Here is a 23,301-nt window from a genome sequence, read left to right on the forward strand (position 1 = left end):
GAAGTTCCCACCACCAGCCTCACGCTCTTTGGGTCAATGACTCTGACAAGGCCGAAGAGGAAATTGGAAATCTTAATCCTGTCCTATATCAGTGCCCTTCTGCCATCCTCCCACCAGAGGCGCAGAGAGGCTGCAGCAGAACTGGTGAGCTATTTCAGCCTCACTATTTACTGTGCTTGCTGAGAATTCTGAAAGTATTTTTTATTATTTAAAAATGAATAAATATCCGGGCAGCGCTTCTAAAATCTAGCTCCAACGAATATATTCCCTCCCATTCTGTATCAAAAAAAACCCACATGGTCATTAAATTCATAATTAAGATAAAGCTTTTACAATCAATTAATTTATGATTCTTATTACCAAAGGTTTTGGGATTTAGACAGAATGCTGTGTCATATCTGGTCTGCCGGGTCGCAATAGAGACATGATATGGCAGAACACTGTCTAAGTGCATTTCATCTCAGAAACAAAGAAATTAATTAAAATTGGCGAGATTGCCCCAAGTGGATTAAATACATCGCTGTAACTTTGCACAAATGATCCAGTGCAAACATTTCAGCCTTTCCTCATACATTGTAGTATCAAATATGTGTCTCCATCTTAAAGGAGAGCTATTATTATTTAACCCACTTAATTACAGTGAATAACTCTTGGATAGCTTTTACTCCTCGAGTCAGAACACTCAACAGTTATTTGAGACACCTGCAATGCTATGATATATTTTAAGTATTATATGCAAGTGACACATTGCAATGAACAACATCCATCTTACTAGGCACCAGTTTCATTACTTAAACAAGAACAGTGTCACAGCAATAGGCCATACAGGATACTGTGGGTCACTGATCACATCTCTTACATTATTTGTAGGGAAATGAGGGGCAAGAACACCAAGCAATCTATATATATTAGCAGAGAATTTAAAAAAGGCAAGAGTCCTATTTTAAAATGATTTTAAAATATATATATATATATATTTACATATAGGTATCTTTTAAATCTAAAGGATACAAGGATAAACTATCTGAGGCCCCATTGCAAGATAATTTTCAACACCGGAAAATCAGGAGCACCACAATTCAGGCACATTAACTTCCCCACGGGAAGCACAGCCAGTCATTTCCCTCTGTCGTTAATCTTAGCAAAATGGTCGATGCAAGTATAAAGGCATGTACTTAGGCTGGATGAGAAAGTGGAGAAAATTGAATAAATTTGTGATTGTTCCATCTGTCTTCACCACAATAGTTCACATCTACAGGGCAGGATTACCGTGATCTTCCTGTCCCACCGAAAGTCAGTGGACTTTTGACTGGGCCGCCAAATCTCCCGCGGCAGATCCCGCCACATCTCCCGCGGCAGATCCCGCCACAACGGGGCCGGAAAATCCCAGCCATAGTCATTTATGGCACAGCAGGAGGCCATTCGACTAAAAATGTTGTCTTTCCTTCCATGATACTTAAAGCTACGAATAATTCACTGACGCAAACTACTCATTACAAGAATGGCACTTTTAGACATTCAGCACTTGTTTGTGAATTCAAATTTAAGTATTGTTTGTGTTATTAAAAGGAGTAGTCTATGCTTGTTGGGTATTTCAAAAATTAAATATGCACATCGCACGGCTCTGCAGCAACATATTTCACTCCCAGGAATACTTCAATAATTCATCTTATAAATAGTCTGGCTATTTTTGTTCAACTGGCATATTAATGAAACCAGGACAAGGTACTGGGAGCCATTGTGGGTGAAGAATAAATAAACCATTGTACATGAAGACTCCCAAACAACCGCAAGAACACTTTGCTGCTGCATTACTGTCATGCAGAGGGATGGGAGCATTCTCCATGGACAGTGTCTGCAGATAAGAGCAATTAAATGAAAGAGTCAAATGTGAGAACAGGTGGTATTTAATGAGGCAATGAGGGTTTCACCCATCGGCTGGAGAGCCGGCGATGGTGCCACATTGCCTCTTTTAGGGGAGGCCTGCTGCATTAAGTGCCACTCAGGCACTTAACTGGGCGGCAGCAGCAGGCCTTCTCAGGGATTAAGGACCCTGGGGTCATAGGTCCTACCTGCTGAGAGCTGCCAACCAATTAGAGGCCAGCAGCTCCACTGAACAGCAAGGCCACCAGGGAGGCGGTGGTTGCTGCCAGCATGGCACCCCAGCCGAGGCCTAGGATCGCAGAGCGACCCAGCCCACAGGTGAGTGATGGGAGGAGGGGGTTGGTAGCAGGGGCAGGGGGGTGGCTCTCAACTGCACCCCCCCCCCCCACCACCTTCCTGTTGCCGGGCCCCTCATCAGGAACTGAGTGCCTTTGAACAAGAGAACGCCCACCCCCACCCTGGTTCCTGTAAGCAACCCCGCATGGCAAGACTGGCAGGATTAATACCAGTGGCGGTGGGATGAGGCCCTTACGTGAGCATTAATTCCCACTTAAGATCCTCAATTGGCAGAAGGGTGGGATAACCATCCACAGGCCGTCCCCCCACGGACTTAATTGGGATGAGGCGAGAAGGTGGCGGGGTCCCCACTCGACACCTTCCTGCCTGGTTAAATGTTTCCCCATCTGGTAAGGGGGGGGGGCGCATTAAATTTCACCCAATATTTCCCCTGTTTACATCTTTGACATTAACTTGCAAAATAAATTTTGCTGGACCTGAGGCAGGCATTAATTTCAGCACAAAATCAAGAGCCGAAATAATCTGAAGTAATTCAGGACCTTGACTCATATTCTCACAGGGTGAAATGCTCTCTGGTGGGGCCATGCATGGCTTATCAGAAGGTTACAGAGGCACTGATTTTCTGCTCACTACTCTCGTGATTTTCAGAAAGAAAGGGATCCAAAGGTTGTCAGCTTTAAGAAACTTTATTTCACCCAAACTCAAGGAGGGATGATGTCTGCTTCTGCCCCCACAAGAAGGAAGAGATTAAATGAAAGAACAAACTCACTTGAGGGTTTCAAGTGACATCTGCAAATTGTAATTTCGTTCCTGCTCCGGTAACTTGGAGAATTCCAGCAGACAAGGATGCTGCCGTTTGTTGTCATCCCGGATCTGTAAGGAAAATGCCAAGTCTGTTGTAAGCAACGCCAGCTTCTTTGTTGGAAATGTCTTATGTTTCTTTTTTTTCAGGGGGCAGAGAACTCCTTCTTGATCACAAAAGAACTCTAGCCCCCACTGACGACTCATTCATACTTCAAGCACCCCCACCGGGATTGACTCCCAACCACCAGCTCCGCAACCCCCACCCATCCAGACCAAGGTCTGATCTGCTGGTCAACTCCATGTGAGAGCCAGATGCTTCCCTCCCCTTCACAATTGCAGTGGGCTGCCTCTTGGTGCTCTCAGCTCACCAGTGCCATTTTAAGAACCATTTATGGTTTGAGCCTCCTAGCACCAGTTTTGTGTGGAGGGAGCACCGCTCTGCCACCTTGGTGTCCATTACAGGCAGGAGTTGAATTTCCAGCCTTAGTGCCAAGTAACAGGTCCACTGAGACTTCAAGGCAATTTGGGTAATGATGCAGAGGTGGCCAGCTCCAGGAAAGCACATTAACTGTGCAGGTTGTAAAGTTTACTATGTTCCAAGATACTGCTTGCTAAAGTCGTCTTCCTTTTAACTTAAAAGGTATATTTTCCTCCATTCGCTTATTATAAGGTTCAAAGTCAAACCGATTTTGATTTTCCTAAGCTAATCAACAATAGAAAATACGCCTCCGGGTTGCAGTTCAAAGCCTGCCAACCAAATTGACATGCATTAATGGTAGGCTACCGACATACCAGCCCATACGTCCAGCCGAGCTCAATTTTGTTCATCACCCAGAGCTCGTGAATGTTTTCTGCTAGCTTTTCCCGTACTCGGTCCAGGTGAGGTGGGAGTACAATCTGAAAACAGTTCAAGTGAGAAACATTATTCTCCAAAGTAATCTTACAAAATACATTTTTCCCCTAAAATTTCAATATACAGGAACATTAGCAAAGGTCCAGAACATCTTACATATACGTAGTGTGAAGGATCAACAATGTGTGTGCACAGCTTTCTTTCATTTGGTGAAATCTCACCTGCTTGGATCTCTCTGGGATCCCTCCACTTCTTTCTCCAAATAACAAGTAGCAATGGCTTTCAATAAAAACACTGATTGTCCCACCTTACAGTGGAGAACATAAAATGGCTATACCAAAATACAAGACATGGTCCCTTTCAGACACTTCTCTAGGTACCAGGCCCTAAGAGGGCATTGGCAGCCATGGACTTCCATTGGATTCGTCCATGATTATGCCTGGCAAAGTATGACAGTGGTTTGCCATTTGCAGTATGGCTAACCAGGAAACTCTCCTGCTCTTACTGCCTGCTATCAGGCATATTGGAATGGCTTACAGGCTGATAATCAATCACCACAATTGGCCACATTATGCACACACCTTCCACGGTCATCAAGTCCCAAAGTGGGACTTGAACCCAGAGGTAGGGACGCTACCACTGCACCACAATATCTCCCTTTCAGTCACTAAGCCGGTCAAAAGAAGAAGCAGTAGCAGTACAAAAATATCCATTTAACTTGCTAGCTGTCGATTTAAATTTCTTTTCATTCAAAGGCACAGTCAAGCATCACTGGACTGATACAAGATTTATATGGGCAAAATTACGAAGAACTGCACTTCCCATGTTTATAACAGAATTAGCGTGGACGTTAAATTTGCATCATTTTTGGCCTATTATTGAAATTGAGCTCTGGCCACTTTTTGGTTGTGGGAGCCTCAATGTTCACCAAATATTGGCCTCATGTTCAATGTGGCATAATTAATTTTCAAGCAACTTCTGTCCCTGATTGCACATGGCAATGGGGCTTAAATGAGCCAAACATTATCTCCATATTCTCCAAAGCAATCTCACTCTAGGGGCAAGATCCTGTGCCCTCCCCCATGGCAAGATTGGTGGCGGGTAGATAATTAATCAGCCAGAAGGGTGGCAGTTGAGCAGCCCGCCACCTTCCCAACTGCACCCCAATTAATTCCGCGGTGGGGCGGCCTATTCATGGCTTTCCTACCCCACCTCCAATTGAAGCCTTTAAGTGGGCAATTAATGCCCACTTAAGGGCCTCATTCCATCATTGCTGGGGTTAATTAAGCAACAGGTTGTGGATCTTGTCATGTGGAGAGCGCAACAAGCTAACCCTGGCGTGTTTGCTTGAAAGTCCCCAGGGAGGGGTGGGTCTCTCGTCCAAAAGCAAGGGAGTACAGAGTGTCTGATTCAGTTACGCGGCATCAGGAAGTGGGGGTGGGGGCGCTGAAAGCCACTCCCTGCCCATGCTGCTGACTCCCCCTCCCTGATACAACTCCAACAACCCCCCCCCCCCAACCCCCTCCCTCATGATCACTCACCGTGTAGGGTCCCTCCTCGATCTGCGGCCTCAGGTAGGTGCAATACCGGCAGCAGCTACTGCCTTCCCTCTTTTCAGTGGGTGGAGCTTCTGCCGCCAGAGCCCTTTATCACAAGAGAAGGCACGCCATTGGCCAAGTGCCTGAGTGGCACAGGATGCAGCATGCCTTCCCGAAAAGGAATGACACAGGGGTCTTGCCAGCTCTCCAGCTGGTGGCCAAGACTCCAGTCGCCTCCACAAGATTTCAGCCTAGGTTATTTTTTGTCAGTGCTTTGCACTCATAATCTAGGATCAAAGTGAGCTAAATGTCAATCAATAAAATCAGACCATGTATTAAAGATTGAAGACAACATGAATTACCAGCAAAAATAGTTCCATCTCTATCAGGCATCAGTTTACTAATTAAGGAGTTATGAGGTAAAGTTGTAAAGCTTTGAGTTTGTTTTCTATAGAGGAGGAAGCTTAGACCCTGAAATTACTTTGGGTACTACTCATAATTTGATGAATTTTATGAGTCCTGTACTAGATACATTTTTAGGCAATTTGGCAATTTTTAAGCTCAAGTTTTAGATGAATCAACTGTGGCTACATTGCCTGCCACATAGCATTTGGTCAGGTAGAGAGCAACTAATGACACTAGTCAAATCAACAAAACAGGGATAATGCAAACAAACAGTTGGAGATGGTGCTTTACATACATACATATTTTGCCATACTGCCTGGTACTAATATAGAATAAATTCTGCTAAAACAGGATTAAAATTCATAGTCATAAAGTATTTTATACATAGTGCTTGGCACTTGTGAGTTAGCAGCAATTTAATCAAAGAAATTAACATGATTCCTCAGTGAAAGCATAAATCATTGCTTAAAACTCAATATTTATCATTCAAATTGGAGTAAGCTGCTGGCAGTGACACAGAATCACAGGTGTGATACGAAGGGGGGCATATTTTTCTCCAGTCATTTATTCTGATACAGAAATGGAAGTGAGCATAAAGTGAGAGAAAAGAGTCATTAATTGTGGCGCATTTGCAACATTAAGATTTTGGAAAAAAATTGGCATTGTTGCATTGCAATTAAAATTCTTAAAAGATACTGATACATGGTTTCGCCATCTTAGAGTCATGACTCATGGTTGTCTGTTTAACATTCAACATTCAAGGGAACAATGTTGCGTATAAAGCAGTGAATCGGTTATGCCTCTCATTCCTCATTCTCTGATCACAAGTCACATTCTAAGGATTTTAAAGGCTTGAGACCTTTACTTATGAATCAAACATTTCATTTGTATTCCTTACTTGAATTAACATCAACTTCACACAAGGAAACAGAATATCTGCTCATTATTACATTGTTAACCAAATTCATAAAATGCTGGTGGAATACAGATGTTAGTCCGTGATGCCGTCAGAACCAAAGCATAATAAGAAACGGAATAATCTATAATGTACACTGTGATATTCCCCTGAAATATACAAACTATCACTGCTGTTTGATCCATTCAGTGCAATAGCTACTCACATTCAAGCAATGTGGTTAAGTCAAAAAAGTCACCAATTTATCACTCCCTGTCTTGAATGCCCCACCAGTGAAGGACGCAAGCAGAAAGCAGTGGGCAATGCCAAGCAATGCTACTTATTATAAATAATAACACATCCTAAGGTGTGCTGTAAGAAAGCAATATATCAAATTTGATGTGACACACTGATAAACTACAAGGGCTATATGATGTCAGGCCGTAAATGGTTTATTGTCTTGAAGGAAGCTGCCCAATTGTCTTTCTAATCAAAGTCCTGACCTCAGCACAATATCATGTCCATACAGAACACAATGATGCTGTATTATTATTCACATAGCCAGCCTCACAGAGTTGTATTTTTGGACGTAAGTCCTAAATTTGCACACATTTAATGCATCTGAATCATCTCATGTAATATGCTGCTTCTACATTCACTATAAAGTTGCATCTGTGGTGATACAAAAAATATGCAATTGCCCAGCAAAGCAAGAGCCTTACCTGAGTCGTACCCACGGGCATTGGTGTAAAGGCAGCTTGCGTGAGTGAGATGTTAGGACCCAGGAGGTCCCTGACACCATTATGATCTTGTTTGTATTCATTAGTGTGTTCCACTCTCATCTTCTCTTTAGGCAGCAAAGCTTCAAAGCAAGGAGCATAACCTGGAGGTGGGAGGAACTTAAACTCCCCATGACGACCACCGAGCAAAAAACGGACTCTAGGGAGACATAAATGCAGTTCACTTAGAAGAAGCAGATGAATTAAAAACTAGAAAGCAGAAAAATCATCTATAATCAGCAGAGTAACTAAACTCTAGTCTGACAGTTAAGTGGAGAACTGCTAACTCAGGAGCTGCCACACAAACATAGTAGATATCCGCCTGTGTCATGAGGATTATTTCTGAAAGCAACATTTGAGGCCAACACTGCTTGAGTAGCACACTTTGAGCCTCCTGATGTCTGAAGGGTAAACATCCCCTGCAAAGAACACCATCAGCTGACAGCAAACAAAGCACTCCCATTGCCACAGAACCTCAAAAGGTGTCTACCTGAAATTCCGTAGCCCCTACTGGAATACACACCACATGCTACAAACTAACGACACCCCGACTCTTGATGGTGCAATTCCTGGTTGACTGCAAACGACACCAACCGCAACCTGGTAACTGACCCGAGTGGTGAAGACGCAAGTTTCAACCTTCCACTGAAAATCTGGACAACCCTCAACCTCTTCAAAACGGTGCAGGGAAACTGCAGCCACTTTCTTCACAAGTGTAACATGTGGAACAACTCAGCTTGCAATTGTGGCCATCCAAGATACTGAAGTCCACATACTGAACCTTTGCCTTGAGAGATCCTTTCCTGGTGACATCACAATCATTCACACTGCATCAGCTGAACCCGTTGAATGGACTGTTAACCTCGACGTCAAACTACAACTTGCACCTCCAGCCTTACGAATGAATCAAGCGGAGATCTGCTCAAAAGGTCAGCAGGCCAGAGATCGGGCTAGAAAACGAGCAACAATTCTCTGACCCACCGACTCTCAGATGAAGCTTCCCACCAGGAAAGGAAAATCGCCAAATTTAACTTTAGATTCCTAAAGTGCTATTAAACTGAATTACAATGAAAGTGGCTGTAATTCTAAATTCAGCCCACTCTCCCATGTTTCTTAAGTGTCCACGAGCCACTCGACCTTGCAGTCAATAGTGTGATATGAGAAGATTGGCACCAGAGGTTAGGTATTGAATATATTCACTTTGCTGCTTCACAATGCTAATCAGGAAGCCACATCATCAACTGTAGGGAATACAAGTGGAAATTTATTTAACGTATAATACATTACAATTTCAAACACTTGTTTTGGAAATAAAATTGACAGTAACATCACAAAGCAGCTGCAACTGATTTCCTTGTGTGCAGAAATTGAATTCATTTTTTCAAAGTGAAATTCCCCAAGTGCTAAGATTATCTTCACTTCTGGGGAAACCATAGCTTTCATTTTTGTGCATTAATTGGGCTAAAAATTTGTTAAGGTCTGTTTTCGGGAGTGAGGTTTGCAGCTTCGCGATCTGTCCCCGCCCCGTTTCCGTTGAGGCAGCAGCACACTAACTTGGTTAGCTGATTCTAGTGTCAGTCCGAGCAGGGCCCTCGCTGCTGGCTGCCTGAGCATCCAGCAGGAGGCCAAGCACCATGCCCTGATACCATGCCTGTTCCTCTTAAAGAATGTCTGACTCTCTTAAGGGGGATCTGCACTCAATGGAATGAAGCTGCCGCTGGCTGCCTCTACTTGCTGCAAAGTAGGACACACAAACATGCAAATTAGGAGCAGGAGTAGGCCATTCAGCCCCTCAAAGCTGCTCCACCATTCAATAAGGTCATGGCTGATCTGATTGTGGCCTCAAATCCACATTCTCTCTCCTCAGTAACCTTTGACTCCCTTGTTAAGTCAAGAATGTATCTACCTCTGCCTTAAAAATATTCAATGACCCTGCCTCCACACTCTCCAAAGACAAACGACCCTCTGAGAGAAAAAAAAATCCTCATCTCCATCTTAAATGGGAGACCCCTTATTTTTAAACTGTGTCCCTTAACATAAGAGTCATAGAGGTCTACAGCACAGAAAAAGGCCCTTCAGCCCATCAAGTCTGCGCCAGTCAAACAAGTACCTAACTATTCTAATCCCATTTTCCAGCACTAGGCCCATAGCCTTGTATGCCATGGCATTGCAAGTGCACATCCAAATACTTCTTAAATGTAATGAGGGTTTCTGCCCCTACCACCCTTTCAGGCAGTGAGTTCCAGATTCCCACCAACCTCTGGGTGAAAAAATTCTTCCTCACATCACCTCTAAACCACCTGCCCCTTACCTTAAATCTATGCCCCCTGGTTATTGATCCCTCCACCAAGGGAAAAACTTCCTTCCTGTCTACCCTATCTATGCCCCTCATCATTTATACACCTCAATCATTTCCCCCCTCAATCTCCTCTGCTCCAGGGAAAATAACTCCAATCTATCCAATCTCTCCTCATAACTAAAACTCTCCAGCCCTGACAACATCCTGGTAAACCTCCTCTGCACTCTCTCTAGTGCAATCACATCCTTCCTATAATGCGGATTCCAGAATTGCACACAATACTCTAGCTGTAGCCTCACCAGTGTTTTATACAGTTCCAGCATAACCTCCCTGCTCTCACATTCTATGCCTCGGCTAATAAAGGCAAGTATCCCATATGCCTTCTTAACCATTTTATCTACCTGTCCCGCTAACTTAAGGGACCGGTGGACATGCACACCAAAGTCCCTCTGATCCTCGGTACTTCCCAAGGTCCTACCATTCATTGTGTATTCCCATGCCTTGTTTGTCCTGCCCAAGTGCATCACCTCGCACTTATCTGGATTAAATTCCATTTGCCACTGATCAGCCCATCTGACCAGCCTGTCTATAACCTCCTGTAATCTAAGGCTATCCTCCTCACTATTTACCACCCCGCCAATTTTCGTGCCATCCGCAAACTTACTGATCAACTCTTCTACATTCAAGTCTAAATCGTTTATATATACCACAAACAGCAAGGAACCCAACAATGATCCCTGTGGAACCCCACTGGACATAGGCATCCAGTCACAAAAACACCCCTCGACCATCACCCTCTACTTCCTGCCACTCAGCCAATTCTGGATCCAATTTGCCAAATTGCCTTGGATCCCATGGGCTCTTAGCTTCATTATCAGTCTCCCATGCGGCACCTTATCAAAAGCCTTGCTGAAGTGCAAGTAGACTTGTTCTAGTGTCTCCGGCAAGAGGAAACATCCTTTCAGCATCCACCCTGTCAAGTTCCCTCAGGATCTTACATGTTTCAATAAGATCACCTCTCAATCTTCTAAACTCCAATGCATATAGGTCCAGCCTGTCCAACTTATCCTCATAAGATAACCACCACCCCACCCCATCCCAGGTATCAGTCGAGTGAACCTTCTCTGAACTGCTTCTAACACATTTATATCCTTTTTTAAATAAGGAGACCAAAACTGTACACAGTGCTCCAGATGCGGTCACACCAACACCCTGTACAACTGTATCAAAACATCCCTATTTTTATATTCCATTCCCCCTGCAATAAATGACAACATTCCATTTGCCCTCCTAATCACTTGCTTTGATTCATGTACCAGGGCAGCCAAATCCCTCTGTACCTCAGAGTTCTGCAATCTCTCTCCATTTAAAAAATATGCTGCCTTTCCATTTTTCCCACCAAAGTGAACAAGTTTACATTTCCCACATTCTGCTCCACCTGCCAAATTTTTGCCCACTCACTTAGCCTATCTATATCCCTTAGCAGGCTCCTTACATCCTCTTCACAGCCTACTATCCTACCTATCTTTGCGTCATCAGCAGATTTAGCAATTATACATTCAGTCCCTTCATTCGAGTCATTGAAATAAATTGTAAACAGTTGAGATCCCAGCACTGATCCCTGTGGCACTCCACTCGTCACATCTTTCCAAACCAAAAATGACCCATTTATGCATGCCTACTGTCTGTTTCCTGTTAGCTAACCAATCTTCTATCTATGCTAACGTTCTACCTATGCCATGAGCTCTTATTTTACATCTTTACACAAATAGAGCAGCAGGGAAGAGAGAGTGCTCCCAGGTTCATTGATACTGTGCTAGAGACATTAGTCATTGAACTGGACAGGACAGAGGCCGTGTTTCTACGGGGTCTAGGAGGCTCTCAACTCAAGGGAATGGGAGCAGATGCCAAGGGATGTCATTGCCAGGAGTCTGGCCTTGAGGATCTGGGAGTACTGCTGCAAGAAGATCAATCACCTCATATGCATCAAGGCCAGTGACTGCATCTTCAAAAGACATCTCCCACCCACCACATCACTAACCACTCATGTTGCATAATGCCCCACACCCCCATCACTCACCCATGAGCAGTCCCTGGCAGTGAGGACCCAGGACTAACATCCAGATACTCCACCTCACTCTCACAAACATTCCAATGATATGTCTCACACCCAGCTCCCACTGCTTCCACATACCTCCAGCTATTCCGCTATGGCAGGCACATCACCCAAATACAGTGCAACAAGATCACTGACATTCTTTCCTCTCTCTTGAAGGACAAAGTGACCCATAGCCATCGAGAGCAGAGTGGAACTGGTGGGGAGCAAGGACACCTGTATTTGATGAGCCCTACAGAGAAGGTGGCTCTCAGCATTGTGGGGCCAGCATTGACACAGCTGTTGGTATGTTATTGCCTTATGCCTGTTCTCAACTCCTATTGCACCTTCATCCTGCTCTACAGTATAACATGCAAACTGCAGCTGGTGTTACCATGGACCTCTGGCTTCCAAATCACCTCCCCTCACCCCAAACTTCCCCTAATGATTTTCTGTTTTCAGACACCAAATAGTTGCTGGTTGTTGAAGCACAGCAGGCCCAGGAGGAAGACAGCAACACCAACGCAGCGTTGAAGAGGCCCTGTCTCTTGGTCTGACACTCACAGTCACCAGCTCAGATACTAGCACTGTGCATACCATTGTGTAAAATTGGGATCTGCACGTGGTAAATCACCAGTGCATGAGTGGGCTACAGCCAGGTCAGGAGGAAAAAATAGTTCATGTGTTGGCACTGGAGGGTGAAGTCACAAATTAATTCTGCTACAGGGGGACTCAGATCTGGACTATGATGAGCAGCATACAGGGGAACACTGATGAAGGTGCACACCCAGATGCTGATTGCAGGCCTGCCACACAACCTCCTATCACCATCAAGCAGCATGAAGAATTCCAGCTCCACCTTGGCAGAAGACATTGTGCAGAGCATGAAGCCCATCCTTTTCACCATGCAAGTTGTGGCCAAACCGATGACAGCACTAGTGAACCCAGCAATCACGCAATGTCTGGTGGCTCAGCTTCCACTGCAGCAAAGCCCAAAACCGTCCAACTCTAAGCATCACAGTGGAAGCTCAGATGGAGGTGATGAGGTCCATGTTTGCTGCCGTATAGGTTCAGGCTGTTGCCATCATGGCTCATAAAAGCTCTCGCGGCAGTGCAGCAATATGTCCTCCAACAAATTACTAGGATTGCTGAGAAGCTGCCCCATGGGTGTGGCAGTGCTGCATGAACCTGCTATCCCCTCTCAGGGTGACAGCATTCATGCTCCCACCACTGCCACACCACCAGTGCTCTTGTTATTCCCTGTCAGCCAGTCAGACCAGACTGCTACTACCCATATCCAGGTAGTGCAGTCCAAAGCTCTGCATAGGGACACTAGGGGCACTGCATAGGAACATTAGTACAAGCAAGGGCACCCGCAAAACAGGCACCAAGGGAATGCATAAGGACGATTAGCTCATTTTGGTTGAATCAGTGGATGCGTTCTTTGATAAAGATGTTATGGTAAGGTTCTTGTCAGGGGCTTTTGGCAGGACTTTGGCCAAGAAGATACTGTGATGGGATGTCACAGATGAATGGGAATGTGGGGTATAGTGGAGCAATAGTGGTGAAGGGATGTCATCCTGAGGGAACTGCAGTCTGGGTAGACCCTCATGGGCAGCCCACCCAGAGTGAAGACATCCTGGATGCCTCCTCCTCCTTTCGTGTATAGCTTCCCCTCTCAAAAACCTCTATATTTATACTCAGAACAGCTAACCTGACGTATCCCACAATGGAAATTGTAACAATAATGTGCATTTTCCAATATAACGTGCTGGCACACTTCTGTTGGCAGAATATTGGAACACATTTGTGTGAGATTCATGTGGTGGCTCCTGACTTGCTCAGCTGTCGACCCTGCAACATTGACGCACTGTCACACAAATACTGAACTGAAACGAGCACAGGAATGGAGAAAGCATTAAGAATTACTAACTTTACTCCTGTAGAGAAGCTGACCACAGGAAAGAAGAGCCCATCGGTATTAAAGTTTTCAAACATTCCCTGCACTGGCTGCCCATTAATTCGGAAGGAAATGCTTGGAGCGCTTAAATCCAGACAGCAGCTGATAACATCATCAGCTCTTAGGAGGTGCTGATTTGGTGAACTCACTGTCCGTGCAATGCAGCCTAAAGGAGAAAAAAGACAAACTCAGAAAGCATTACATCAGTTTCCTAACATCCTAAAAGCTCCATGAGGTAGACTTTCTGCTCTTAGAAAGGAAAATGTTACATTTATTTTGATAGTTTTAACAACCCATTTAATGTGGGGAGCTTGTTACTATTCCCTCAGATCACAGTGTGAAACACAATATAGAGATCATGGCGGACAGAAACACAGCTAATGATGGCTCAATCGAAAATAATACTAATAGCATGTTTCTCTGGCATCTAAACTGGCACTTAACAAGATGGCATAGCTGCCTTTAATTCAGAATAAGTCAAAAAATCATGAAACTGACCCAACAAATCCAGAATGTGACCTGACTTCCAATGTCAGTCTTCCTGACCTGACGAGATGCCCAATTTGAGCCCGCACCCGCAATTGATCAAATTTAAAAGTTGACGATAATGCCACGGATTTTTATCAGATGAAATTGTATACATCAGCACTTTTATATATCTGTGAAAATATATGCATGTCTTCCAGTGAATGAGTTTGTGGTTTACCCATCACCTGATATCAGTACTGGACTCGGGTGCAGGAGACTGACATTAAGAGTTGGGTAAATAACAGAGATGTAGCCGCAGTTCCAGCATTAGCCCTAAATCCAACAATCATTATATTTCAACAATATCCCTCGCTGTGCTAATTTTACCCTTCTTTCATGTGACAAACAGTTCAGCCCTACAGCAGACTCCAGTCACCAGGCTGCATATTTGGAAAAAATAAATACTGTAATAACTTGTTGTAGAGGCAGACAGCAACTGGACTGGTCCATCGTAAGTACTTGTGTCGTCGTGCCAATTTATGTGATGACATAAGCACACAGAAAAGCTAAAGCAGCTCAGCACACCTAGGACGTAAACTACAACTAACAGTGTAAACTCACCATTCCACATCTGAACGAAAGGACAGAGCATTTCACCACCTCAGGATGCTTTACAGCCAATGGAATATTTTTGAAATGCAGTCACTGTTAGAATGTAGGAAACATGACAGACAGCTTGCACAGACCAAGGTCCCACAAACAGCAGTGAAATAGATGTCCAGATCCTCTGAGTTTTTTTAGTGATGCTGGTCAAGGGATAAATGTTAACCAGGATACAGGGGAGAATCCCCCTGTTCTTATTTGAATCCTGCCTTGTATGCTTTTACGTCCTCCTGAGAGAGTGGGGGTTAAAGTCCCAGAAATTTGTCCAGAACCTGACTCAGACCTGCTTTTCCCCACTTCTGGCTTTAACTGAGGCTGGACGTCATAAGGTTAACCCATTGAAGACTGCAACTTTATATATGGGGCTGCAAGCCTCATTGGCATTCAGCTTTTGACATTTAACTACCGTCAGCATAGTTTCTTGGGCTGTGGGGAATCTGGCAGCTTCCTCGAGGTGAGGACTTGGTGGATTCAGAAGGTAAGTTCCTTCACAACTACCCCCTGCATCCAAGTGCCTGCCTGAGAAGCCTCCACAATGGCCTTCCCCGGGATCTTCCCCATGAGGCCTCTGACCTCCAGCCCACCCAAACAGACCCCAATTACACCCTCCCACGGAAGATTCATACCTCCCCTACCACAAGGCCCCTAAGCTCCACCCTCCATCCTCAGGTTTGGGTGCCTACCTGATTGACCCCTCTCTTACCTTTGTCACGAAAGTTTAATAATTCTCATAATATTATTGTAATTTATTGTAAAGGTCGGTTAATAGTGGGGTTTGGATAATTTCCGTGTGTGTGTCTGTGTGTGTGGGATTTAATTGAATTGGAGACAGCTGCTCTGGAGGCTTTTGACTCATCAAAAGGAAGCTAGGTTTGAAATGCTAAATACGTACACGGCTGAAGTTTTAGAAGGCGAAGTAAGGTGAATTTGCATTTTTAGATAAATCAGGGTAGTTTCAAAGAAATGGTAGGATGTTACACCTAGCCGAGAAGCTAGGCCAAGCACTGTGTTTATTTTTCCCAACAGTTACTGATGGTATTAGCACCAGGAAAAGATTTATATCATGAGAAATGTAAAGTTCCAAAAGCATGTGGGAACAATGGAATTTGCATTAAAAGGGAGAAACATGTATAAAGGGAAAGATGCTATGTATCAAAGAGGAAGGAATTGTAAGATCTACCAGAAGTGTGAAAAGCCTCAAGCAGTTGTGCATTAAAGTTGCTGTCTACAGACACGGAAGCTGGGAAAAGCCACTTTGAATTCTACTGTCCAGGATACTGTGGTGATTTGCTTGGATATGTTTAAAATCTATTTGTTTTTTACTGTTGCCTTAACGGGATGTAACTGGAATCCAGATTAACTAGGGGTTTTAGGAGTTATTATAGTAGTAATTTGTATACCTATGTGTGTGCTTGAAATCTTTTTTGTTAATAAAGGTTTAATTTAGTTTTCCAAAAAAAACCTCCAAGGGCAGGATTTTCCCCCCACTGGGGGCGAAGTTGAATTGCAGGCGCGCACAGGCACGCCTTCGATCGGCGCCCCTGATCAGGGACGCGACGCCATTTTACGCCAATTAAGGCTCGCCCAGCGTGACGCCACACGGAAGCGCTATGTGCTCCCTGTGCGGGCAGGGGAGAAATCCCTGACCCTGAGAGTGCGCTCTTTCGCGCATGCGCACAAAAGAGCGCACTCATCTCCCTGAGGCTAAGTGCTGCCTCAGGGAGATCGGCTGTTCTTTCAAAAATATTAAAAATAGAAAAAAAAAATTCCTGACATGTCCCCTCATGTGACACTGTCACATGAGTTGGGACATGTCCATAATTTTTTTTAAAACTTTAATAAAATCTTTTTAAACCTACATGAAACCTCATCGCGCCCGTGGATGAAGTTTCATGCTTTTTCTAATTCCCTCCTGGGCTCCTGGCCTGCCCGCCAACCTTAAGGTTGGACGGGCAAGTCCATTAATTAGTTAAATGACTCTGTCAATGGCCTCAATTGGCCATTGACAGGTCGGCGGGCGCACAGCTGATTTTGCTGTGCCCCCGCCTACCTGAAAATTTAAATGGGGCGCGGTGATGTCGGGAGTTCCACCCGACGTCACCACGAGTCATTTTACGAGTCGGCGAGTGGGCCCCGCCCCCACTTGCCGATGTGAAAATCCTGCCCTAAGTCTTGGTGGACTTGTTACTACTGAATTCAAGGCATACATCTCGAAAAAATATAAACTGCAAAATTGTTGTGGCTGCATGATCAAGTTTCCTTCATGGATTTGATCTGCCTGGCACACATCATCTACCTTCTCATAACAAATTGGGTGCTCTTTGCACGATATTTGAAATTCCTTGGTTGGTTTGGAGTTGGTGAATCTTAAGGTACGAGTACGAGAAGCACTTTGATTCAGGAGTTGGTGTGAGGGATTTTTAAAGTGGCGAGACTGCAAAAATGGCTGTATCCATGGCTAAAACTTTTTTGGAAGTAGAAGATATAACTCTGATTGGGTTACAAAAAGTATCTAGGGGTAAATTAACAGAGTTGGTGGATAAGTTGCAGTTGAGGTTACCTGTAGGGGCAAAGAAAGCCAGACATAGTTGAGATAATAGCACAGCATTTAAAACTGGAAGGGATACTAGAGAGACCAAGTTCTCCAGGGGATAAGTCAATTGAGTTGGCTAAAATCCAATTGCAAATGAAGCTACTTGAACATGAAAAGGAAATGAAAAAACCTGAACTAGAGGCAGAAGAAAAAGAAAAGGAAAGAGGAAGCACATTCCCAAAGGGAACTGGCAGAAAGGCAGGAGAGGGAAAAAAGACAGGAATGGGAATTCGAAATTGTGAGGTTAAAAAAGGAAGAAAGAGAGAAGGAAAGAAAAAGAGAGTATCAGCTTAAAAAGCAGCACTTTAAAAAAAGACATCTCAGATGCTGAATAGAGTTCTGATGATGAAAAAACCTTTAACCTAAAACCTAGTGGGGGGAATGTTTAAATTTGTGCAAGCTCTTCCGAAGTTTGAAGAAAGATATGTGGAGGCGTTCTTTATTTCATTTAAGAAAATAGCTAAACAGATGAAATGGCCACAAGAAAACTGGGCATTGTTGTTACAATCTACGTTAGTGGGTAGAGCACATGAGGCTTATGCTTCACTGTCAGGAGAAGTATCAGTGGGTTATGATGTGGTGAAAAAGGCTATTTTGAGTGCATATGAGTTGGTTCCTGACGTATAAAGGCAGATGTTTAGGAATATAAGAAAACAGCCTGGGCAAACTTATACTGAGTTTGGGCGAGTAAACAAAGTAATTTTGGCCAATGGATACGATAGAGATGATATATGCAGCTCTTAGAAAAGTAATTCTTTTGGAAGAATTTAAAGATTTAATTCAGTAGTGAGAACTCATGTAGAAGAACAGAGGGTTAAAATGGTAAGTCAAGCAGCAGGGATACCTGCTGATTATGAGTTAGTTCATAGATCGAAACCTTTCTTCGTCACCCTTTTAAATCAGAGAAGGATAGAAAGTGGGTAGGTGGAAATTCCCAGGAAGTTTTTTCTCAGACTGAAAAGGAAGATGCTGAGGGTAGAAGTGATGCCTGGAAACTCAGGTGTTTTCATTGTAATTAAGTTGGGCACATGACGTCAGTGTGTTAGAAATTACAGGGAAAATCTGTTGGAATTGTTGAGATGCATAAAGGTTCTGGAAGTAGAAGTACTGTGCGTCTTGAGGTTCAGGCACAGGAAAAAATGGTGGCTTGTGTACAGATAAAACAGGAAGAATCAGTAATAGGCAAGGAAGTGTTGCCATTTTACCCAAGGGAGTTCTGAGGAACAGGTTGTGGAAATGTTTAAAGATTTTGTATGTGAAAGGAAAGTCTTTCCATGTGAACAGGGTGGAGTAGGTAAAAATATTAAAATTTTAAGAGACACAGAAGCTAGTCAATCCGTAATGTTGTGGGATAGTGATACTTGTTGTTCAGGGGGAGTATTGCAGGAAAAGGTGAATGCAGTGACAAAAGCGGATTCACCTACTATAGCATGGTTGGAAGATTGCATTAAGAAATTGGAACGATCAAAGTCTATCGCAAAGATTGACTTGCTGAGAAGAAATTGGCAAGTACTGTTATCGGAGTGTGTGCGTCTGTGTGTGTCGGATTTAACTGAATTGGAAACAGCTGGCCTGGAGGCTTTCAACTAATCAAAAGGAAGCTGGTTTGAAATGCTAAATACGTAAACATGGCTGAAGTTTTAGAACGTGAAGTGAAGAGAGTTTGCATTTTTAGATAAATCAGGGTAGTTTGAATTTCAAAGAAATGGTAGGATGTTACACCTCACCAGAGAAGCTATTCCAAGCAGTGTGTTTATTTTTCCCAAAGGTTACTGATAGTATTAGCACCGTGAACAGATTTATACTATGAGAAAGGTAAAGTTCCAAAGACATATGGGAACAATGGAATTTGCATTAAAAAGGAGAAACATGTATAAAGGAGAAGAGGCTAAATGGCAGAGGGGAAGGAATTGTAAGATCTACCAGAAGTGTGAAAAGCCTCCAGTAGTTGTGCATTAAGCTGCTGTCTACAGAAACTGAAGCTGGGAAAAGCCACTTTGAATTTTACTGTCCAGAGTATTGTGGTGATTTGCTTGGATCTGTTTAAAATCTATTTGTTGTTTTTACTGTTGCCTTAACGGGAGTGTAACTAGAAGCCAGATTAATTAGGGGTTTTAGGAGTTATTATAGTCGTAATTTGTATACCTATGTGTGTGTTTGAAATCTTTACTTTGGTTAATAAAGGTTTAATTTAGTTTTCTAAAAAAAACTTCTAAATCTTGGTGAACTTATTACTACTGAATTCAAGGCACGCATCTCAAAGAAATACAAATTGCAAAACTGGCGTGACTGTGTGATCAAGTTTCCCTCATGGGTTTGATCCACCTGGCACACATCATCTGCCATGTCATAACACCTGCTATCTCTCACAATCACCACCCCAATCAACGCAGACCAGCCAACTAACCCCCTTCCAATCGAACATGCCCCAACCTCCCAGTCAACACCATCGTCCCTGGTACAGACTTGCCTGCTGTAGTGACCGTCAGTGACAAGTTCTCCACCTGACTCAAGGTTCAGCCATCAATCTGGCTGGGCCTCTGTGCAGGAAATAGATCCATGGCATCAGAGAAACATTGTGGAGTGTTACGGGCAGAAGGGGGTTAATTTAAACAGCGCTAATTCTTCCTCTCACTACCCGTCCATAAACAGAAAGGTGTTCTGATTTGTTTCCCTCTTTATAAGCGGTAGCATACTTTGCCAACTCCTCAATTTATGTGTAATCCAATCTTCTACTAATAACCCCACAGTAAACTCGAGATAGGATGAACTCAAAGGGTTAGTTTATTTGCACACCGTCAAAATGTGAAAGGAAGGTTGCAACATTGCCTCCACACTCAGACAGTAAGGAGAGGGACAAAGAAAACGTTTTGCAGTACAAAGACCACAGAGAAACTAAACATTGTTTATGTGAGGTCCAGAGACCAGAATTAAAATCCAATGAGGTATTCCTTCACAGAGGTTGGTGGGTTGAAAACCGATGCTGGATAATTCACTTTTCCGGTGGTGTTGACATCACACAATGAGATAGGCATGCAGAGATGAATCAGTCTTGTAGGTGATGGTACAGAATTTCCAACAGAAACAGTGCAGACAAGGGCCAGGTATTCTAGCTGGGCAGAGCTCCTTGTCTGTGAGGCTGCTAGTTGGATAGTAAACAGCAGACTAAGCTTTTCAGTTCAGCAAGGCAATATTACATGTTCCACAAGCCAGAGACCCATGTCACATGGCTCCCAGCTTTCCATCATCTTTGACAAAGGATGTGTACTCATCATCTAGATTCCAAAGACATTTAAATGCCTCAGCCATTAGGAATTGAAAGGAAGGTTGTGGGGCCTTTGTCTTAGCTGACGATCCTTCTCCTTCTGGCCAGCCTGGCTTATTAAATGCAGATGGCCTTTGTATAGCTCTCTTTGAAGTTGAGCAGTACAGTCCACAGGGGTTCATTAGCGGCTTCTCAGAGATAATGACGTATGCTTTTCCTAAAACTGTCAAGTGGCTTCTTTTATTCCAGGGTCACACAAACAGACACAGTTTCAGCCACTTTAAAGGTCTTTGTTCAGTTTTAAAAATATTTAAAATAGCATTGAGCATATCTATATATATTTTATAAAAATACGAAGTGTGAGGTCTTAGTCCCTCACAGGAATTAAACCCCCACAGCATGTGGAGGAAATCCCAAGTAGTGGGTTTCCCAGGATTTTCTGCCAAACCTGCTCCCTGTGAGTCAGATCAATAAAAATTTTGCCCACTGTGGCTGACACTTCTATGCAATACTAAGGGATTGCTACACTGTTGGAGATGCTGTTCTTCAAATGAGCTGCTGAACACAGCTCTGACTAAACTGTGCAGCTTGATGTAAAAGGCCCCACAGCACTGTTTGAAGAATATCAGGATCTTCCCCTGGTCAACATTCTTCCCTCAACCAACCAAACCCATTAACTGGTCATTCATCTTATCTGTGAAACTAGTTGTGTACACATACTCTGCTATATTTGCCTACATAAAAACTGTGGATGAACTCCAGAAATAAATAACTGATTGTGAGGTGCTTACAGACATGCTGAATGTGTGATACAAATGCATGTTCTTTTCAGGCTCACTGGTTTCTTTAAGCCAGCTGATATCAACAGAAAATATACTTTATTTTGGAATTCAACATTAATCATAATTGTGTAATGGTTTGATTTTTAAAAATGGATACTTGTCCTTGAATACTAGAAGGTCAATTGTAGGAGATGAAATTTCTGTTCATCACTTTTAAAATTATTCCGGTAATGCCTTACAACTTTGAAATGTTGCACATCAAAATACTTTAATATTAACAATCAATCACAATGATAGCATATGATTGTCAGCATATCAGTTAGAACTGTTGAGCTGCTTCCATCAAGCCATGATCAGGCCATCTTTCATGGCAATCATTATGACATGTGTAGTAATAATGGAGTGTGTTAGACTAACAGCTGAATCATCCCAGACTTGTACTAAGTGCGGTAATCATACTTAAACTGCTTCTCAATGCTTGCAGCCCAGGACTGCTCCGGTCAAGACATGGCCCCAAAAGTCAGGAAGACTGCAGCCCGCCGATTCAGTGGCGCATCCCTGGGATGCCTTTTGGATGCCTGCCGCAATGTCCTCTACCCACTCCGGCTTGGGAGGCGGTGGCAGAGGTGGTCAGTGCCAACGCTGCACACAAGAGGTCAGCCATCCAGTGCAGAAAAAGGATGAATGATCTCATCTGTGCCACCAGGGTAAGTCATCACTCTCAACTCACACACTCACAAGGCGATCAAGGCATCTCACTCACTGCCAGCTCAAGGGACATCACCACTCACTCTCTCACACACACCCTCACATCTCCATCTGGCCTCATCTCCTCTGGAGACTGCCTCCTCCGCCTTCACAATCTTGAGGTCACTTGAACAGCCCAACTTGTGTCTCCACACACACCCTGGGAATACCCCCCCTTCCCCAGTACAGCCCTCACCCTGCAGCCTCTTCTCTTTCCTTAGGCTACTTCTCCCTACTCCGCAAGCAAGCTCTAGCCCTGCAGCCATTAAAAAGCCACCCCTGCCTTACAGCTAGTCTTGTGGTAGAGATCTGCCTATGAGCCCCCCTAAAAATGATGTGGTGCTGCTTGTGAAGCCTGGTGCTGATGAACACGAATGCTGCCCAAAGCAAGATAGGCAAACAAACCTCAGAGTCCTGAGCAAAGTGAAGCTCGCCAGGTGCATATCGCTTATATATAGTTGTGAAACACATTGGACTGCAATCACACCGATGTGCCCAGATGATCCAGCATTGGTTGGGGTGGGGGGGGGGGGGATGATTCCGGGGAGAAGGGCTTATAATAAGATGCTAAGGTATTGAAATTAGGTTCCTGACGTGCAGTCCACCATTGATGGGTAGAGTGGATGGTTACAAACTGGCTTCACGACGGCGTAAATCCACTTTGTTGGTCTTCTCGCCATAATGTCGACTCATGCCTGCCATGATGCCCGCCGCCAACACAAGCAGACAGTTCTGCCCTAAGTCCCACAAAAGGTTAACTGTACAGTTTGTGTTGTCATAGAAGGAAGTGACATTTACTCATGACCTGATAGTCCAGGAGAAAGTAGCTTGTAAAGAAGCTAGTGTAAGGGAGTGTTCTCATAATTGTAAATAGGCTACAATGAAATTTAGAGTGTATTGCTGCTGACAGTCTTCAGGAGTTATTGAAACTACTCCAACCCAACCCAATAACACAATATTATCTGGTGGCAAGT

The 23,301-nt window shown here is 43.8% G+C and overlaps 1 protein-coding gene across 1 annotated transcript in view; it reads right to left on the reverse strand.

The window, feature by feature from the left end:
* Positions 1-23,301, reverse strand: part of ryr2a (ryanodine receptor 2a (cardiac)) — a 794,383-nt gene that overhangs the window by 374,165 nt on the left and 396,917 nt on the right. Inside the window, exons 20-23 of the mRNA XM_078557297.1 lie at positions 13,783-13,975; positions 7,399-7,615; positions 3,778-3,882; positions 2,951-3,054 (exon numbers count right to left, since the gene is read on the reverse strand). Coding sequence (XP_078413423.1) covers positions 2,951-3,054; positions 3,778-3,882; positions 7,399-7,615; positions 13,783-13,975 — 619 coding nt within the window. The remainder of the gene's footprint in view (positions 1-2,950; positions 3,055-3,777; positions 3,883-7,398; positions 7,616-13,782; positions 13,976-23,301) is intronic.

Source organism: Cetorhinus maximus, chromosome 14 (genome assembly GCF_964194155.1).
Source record: "Cetorhinus maximus chromosome 14, sCetMax3.hap1.1, whole genome shotgun sequence".
Taxonomy (NCBI): domain Eukaryota; kingdom Metazoa; phylum Chordata; class Chondrichthyes; order Lamniformes; family Cetorhinidae; genus Cetorhinus; species Cetorhinus maximus.